Raw genomic sequence first — 5523 nt, 5'->3', positions numbered from 1 at the left:
TCACAGCACCACTGTTACGTTTTGGGAATTACCCCAAACTAATTAAAAATAAAAATAATTTTTAATTATTAAATTTTATTCAGGTTTGGCCTCATTGGAGTATCGACAGACCCCCGGTGGGCCTTGGTCGTCGATTATTTGATAAATTATCATTTCATTTAATTTTCGCAATTTAATTTATTTTCGATGCCGTTTCCAACTCGAAATAATTTATGATAGGTGAATCAAATAAATAAAATAAGATAGTAAGTGTTTCAAACATCGATCCCATCATAATAAAACTAAGTTGATTGAATATCAACGGTACATGCACTCATGAGTATCACGTCACCCACGTCAATCTTCCGTCGGCAACTGTCACTTGCGTCTAGGCAAAATAGTATGTAGCCAATTAGAATAATCTTACTTTTGTCGATTTTCCAGCGGTTTCATTCATCCAAAGCTTTCGAAATCATCCTCGTCAATACATTGCTTTGCACAACATAATTTTTAAATGAAAACACTTGCCTTCAAGGTTACGTATGAATTCACTATTTTTGAATTAATTACACTAGTGAATTTATATTTTTACAAATCAAAGTTACGTTAATATTGAAATGAAATGCAAACGGTTTCACCAACTTTAGGTTCCACTTTATTCCATAGTCACTAAATTAATTCGTTTTCCACAAAGGTCCGATACACTATCTGCATTAGCGAATTTGGTTTATCGTTCACTTATTTAAATATTTCCATGTCCCTTACTTATAATATTAATTAATTAGTCTTACAATCAATCTTATATACTGATGAGACCTAATAACACTTGTGTGATAATTTTAATGAATAGTTAAATTTCACTGATACTTATAAGAAATCATCTCACTTTAAATTTTAGAAAACGTTCTCTTCACAGATGAACCACGTTTGCTTTGATTTTGATCAAAGTTAAATGTTCATTGACACCCATCCTTATCACAAAGTTTATCTTTTTAATAATTACAAATAATCAAAGACCATCCTGGTCACAGCACCACTGTTACGTTTTGAATAATTCTCAATATTAATTTTTAATTATTTAATAATTATTTGTATCGTCTATAAACAATGGTCACTGATCCTAGTCACAGCACCACTGTTACGTTTTGAGAATTACCCCAAACTAATTAAAAATAAAAATAATTTTTAATTATTAAATTTAATTCAGGTTTGGCCTCATTGGAGTATCGACAGACCCCCGGTGGGCCTTGGTCGTCGATTATTTTATTGTAATTATTTATTTTGGATAGTGAATGGATAGGTCATAGTGGAGGTGAAAATATTGGGGTGCCAATTGGCACCCCAAAATAAGGTTGAATTAATTTAGAATTAATTACGTTTATTAACTATATAGAGAGCAGAGGATCGAGCTCTATGAGCTCTCTCGAAGGACTGACTATTTAGTCATTATAAAATTATAATAAAGTCAACAGAGTTGACAAAATGTTGACGCTGCATCTCAGGTTCTCTGTGAGAGAATCGTCGTGGCCCAGGCCTCAAGCATCGTCATCTGTTTTGACTGCCCGCGAGCCACGGCGACTCTCTTATCGTAACCGATTTCCGTTACATTGCAAAAAATTAATTTATTAAAAATAATTAATTTAATTTAATCAATAAAATATTACGGGAACGTAACGGTATCATCATTATCATCATAATCATCATTAGGATACATGTTAATAGAATTATTTTGCACAAAATTGATCTCAATATCATTGTAAACATATTGATGGTCGCCATTGTAGAAATAAAATCCGTTTTGTTGCTGATTATAATAATCATCTTGCTGTTGTTGTTGTTGTTGTTGTTGTTGTTGTTGTTGTTGTTGTTGTTGTTGTTGTTGTTGTTGTTGTTGTTGTTGTTGTTGTTGTTGTTGTTGTTGTTGTTGTTGTTGTTGTTGTTGTTGTTGTTGTTGTTGTTGTTGTTGTTGTTGTTGTTGTTGTTGTTGTTGTTGTTGTTGTTGTTGTTGTTGTTGTTGTTGTTGTTGTTGTTGTTGTTGTTGTTGTTGTTGTTGTTGTTGTTGTTGTTGTTGTTGTTGTTGTTGTTGTTGTTGTTGTTGTTGTTGTTGTTGTTGTTGTTGTTGTTGTTGTTGTTGTTGTTGTTGTTGTTGTTGTTGTTGTTGTTGTTGTTGTTGTTGTTGTTGTTGTTGTTGTTGTTGTTGTTGTTGTTGTTGTTGTTGTTGTTGTTGTTGTTGTTGTTGTTGTTGTTGTTGTTGTTGTTGTTGTTGTTGTTGTTGTTGTTGTTGTTGTTGTTGTTGTTGTTGTTGTTGTTGTTGTTGTTGTTGTTGTTGTTGTTGTTGTTGTTGTTGTTGTTGTTGTTGTTGTTGTTGTTGTTGTTGTTGTTGTTGTTGTTGTTGTTGTTGTTGTTGTTGTTGTTGTTGTTGTTGTTGTTGTTGTTGTTGTTGTTGTTGTTGTTGTTGTTGTTGTTGTTGTTGTTGTTGTTGTTGTTGTTGTTGTTGTTGTTGTTGTTGTTGTTGTTGTTGTTGTTGTTGTTGTTGTTGTTGTTGTTGTTGTTGTTGTTGTTGTTGTTGTTGTTGTTGTTGTTGTTGTTGTTGTTGTTGTTGTTGTTGTTGTTGTTGTTGTTGTTGTTGTTGTTGTTGTTGTTGTTGTTGTTGTTGTTGTTGTTGTTGTTGTTGTTGTTGTTGTTGTTGTTGTTGTTGTTGTTGTTGTTGTTGTTGTTGTTGTTGTTGTTGTTGTTGTTGTTGTTGTTGTTGTTGTTGTTGTTGTTGTTGTTGTTGTTGTTGTTGTTGTTGTTGTTGTTGTTGTTGTTGTTGTTGTTGTTGTTGTTGTTGTTGTTGTTGTTGTTGTTGTTGTTGTTGTTGTTGTTGTTGTTGTTGTTGTTGTTGTTGTTGTTGTTGTTGTTGTTGTTGTTGTTGTTGTTGTTGTTGTTGTTGTTGTTGTTGTTGTTGTTGTTGTTGTTGTTGTTGTTGTTGTTGTTGTTGTTGTTGTTGTTGTTGTTGTTGTTGTTGTTGTTGTTGTTGTTGTTGTTGTTGTTGTTGTTGTTGTTGTTGTTGTTGTTGTTGTTGTTGTTGTTGTTGTTGTTGTTGTTGTTGTTGTTGTTGTTGTTGGAAAGGTATATGTAATCGAGTTGCTCGAGCCGCCATAACAGCTGCTAACCACATCAACTCTGCTTCATTATCACGTTGGTCATCATCGATATCCATTGTTTGTTGTTGTGAATATGATGATGATAATGATGATGATGATGATGATGACTCATTTATAATTGACCGCGTCTATCAAAGGCGACGGGTCAAACATTGATGTTGATGGCGCATAGATCGATGTTGATGGTGTATAGATCAATGTCGATGCTGATGAAGCATGCGATACCGATGATGAATCAAGCGTCGATGTTGATGATGCATATATCAATGATTCATTCTCTAAGCTCAGTGATAAATATGCTGGTGATGGCGAATATGATGGTGGTGGTGAATCCCACATGGCATCGTTGATCTGTTCTGATGGCGTTGATGGTTGTGATAGTGTACATGGTGGAGATGGTATCGTTGATGGTGATAAAGTAGGTGACGGGTTGAACATCGATGTTGATGGCGCATAGATCGATGTTGATGATGGATAGATCGATGCTGATGCTGATGAAGCATGAGGTAGCGATGATGAATCAAACGTCGATGTTGATGAAGCATATATCAATGATTCATTCTCAAAGCTCAGTGATGAGTATGCTGGTGATGGTGAATATGGTGGTGTCGGTGAATCCCACATGACATCGTTGATCTGTTCTGATGACGTTGATGGTTGTAATAGTGTCCATGGTGGAGATGGTGTCGATGATGGTGATAAAGTTATGACGTCATCATCATTATCATCATCATCATAATGGTAATGACTTATATACCCATCATTGCTGAGAATATCCAAATTATCATGATTAAGAGCTATTGGTTCCTCATCGGCCCCCAAAAAATTAATTATATTTTCCGGCCATCCTTCTCGTACGACGCCCGATTTTAAACAGCGAGCTGTTATTGTATCGACGAGGAAATAATTATTATCGTATGATACATTTTGCAGCGTTGCGTGCGAAGAGTCATCATCATCATCTTCATGGACCATGAAAAAACACTAAATCATATTTCCGAGATTCACAAGCTTTACTCGTTGCTGATCGATGACAAAGATGATATCAGTCGGATCCTCGCCACAACCAATTTTACGAAAAACTTCGCTGATGAGTACTTGCCATAAAACAGCGAGGCCAAATTTTTCTACCCATTTTAATGGGAAGTAACACGCTGGCTCTGAGATCTAAAACAAAGAATAAAAAAAAATGAAAAATTATTTATTATGAAAGTATAAGTGTATGCAATAAATTTTAGTTCAAATTAATGTGAGAGCATGCACTTATAAAATATGTTGAACTTTTTTAAAAAAATTAATAAGGTATTCTGTTTAAATTTTTAAGGAAATTAAATTCACTACAAAAAAAAAAAAGCTCTCAAGTGTTTTCTCCGGAGAACTAACAGAAAAAAAGTTATGAAGCTTTAAACTATATTAAATAGTATACCTTTGTGTTTTCATTATATTAAACAGTTTTTTGAGAGAAATTTAGGTATTTTCATCTGAGCTAACGTTAACTGTTAATTTTTTGAACACATGGGGAAGATTTTTCCTTACTTTCAAATCAAAACTTTCTTTTTAATTTAAAAGAGCAAAAAGAAAAAATTTTAATTCTTAAAAAAAATACTTTTCTTTTGAAATTTATACGGAAAATAAGTAAGATTCCAGAAATCATTTTAAAACACCTTACTGATTATACATAGTATATAGATTAACTGTATAAACATGTACATGCAATAAAATCCGGAAATTATCTTTACGTTAAGTTTTTCAATTCACTATTACTATTGTTTCAAGCTTCATAACTCTTTTTCTGTTAGTTGTATGAAGAAAACACTCGTCGGCTTTTTTGTAGAGAATTTATATAATAATAATAAAAATTTAACTTACATTGTTCATTTTCATGTTATGATTATCAATTTAAATAAACACTTGCTTGATTTTTCTAATAAGTACACTCGTTTAACTTTTGTAAGAAAAAAAACTTGTTCAACCAGTTTTTAAAAACACTTATTTAAAAAATTTTGTAAAAGTAATTTCGTTTTTGGATTTCACAGCACAATTTTAGCGTGAAAAATAAAAAATAGTCGTTTCATATAAACAATCTTGATATAAATACACAATATGAACGTATGCACATACTCGCAGAATCGCAAAAATATCTAGGAAGTAATTCTACAAGTTGCTTTTGTACTGAGCTCTGCTATGTTTTGTACCTAATATTTATATGGTTAGTAGCAAGTGGTAAAATTTTAGCCAACCCACCTCATTAGGACAATAACCTATCACTTAAATTTTGACCGTAAAACGGGTGGAGCAACAGTTTTCTTATCTATTTTCTTAGTAGGATCCCTAATCCGCCCTCACCATAAGCTTGTACATTGGAAATCTTTTAGAAGGTAGCAAAATTTTGACCATC

General features: G+C 32.8%; 1 protein-coding gene across 1 annotated transcript; it reads right to left on the bottom strand.

Moving 5' to 3' along the window:
• Nucleotides 1-1103: 1103 nt before the first annotated feature.
• Nucleotides 1104-4100, bottom strand: LOC130671932 (GATA zinc finger domain-containing protein 14-like). The gene is made up of 4 exons (XM_057476077.1): nt 3249-4100; nt 2311-3129; nt 1692-2064; nt 1104-1141 (listed from the first exon to the last, which is right to left on the bottom strand). The coding sequence occupies exons 1-4, from the start codon at nt 4098-4100 to the stop codon at nt 1104-1106; spliced, it is 2082 nt and encodes a 693-aa protein (XP_057332060.1).
• Between the last annotated feature and the right edge of the window lie 1423 nt (nt 4101-5523).

The sequence above is a fragment of the Microplitis mediator genome, chromosome 7 (assembly GCF_029852145.1).
Source record: "Microplitis mediator isolate UGA2020A chromosome 7, iyMicMedi2.1, whole genome shotgun sequence".
Lineage (NCBI taxonomy): Eukaryota > Metazoa > Arthropoda > Insecta > Hymenoptera > Braconidae > Microplitis > Microplitis mediator.
The sequence above is the reverse complement of the archived record's forward strand: the minus strand, read 5'-3'. Positions and strand labels throughout refer to the sequence as shown.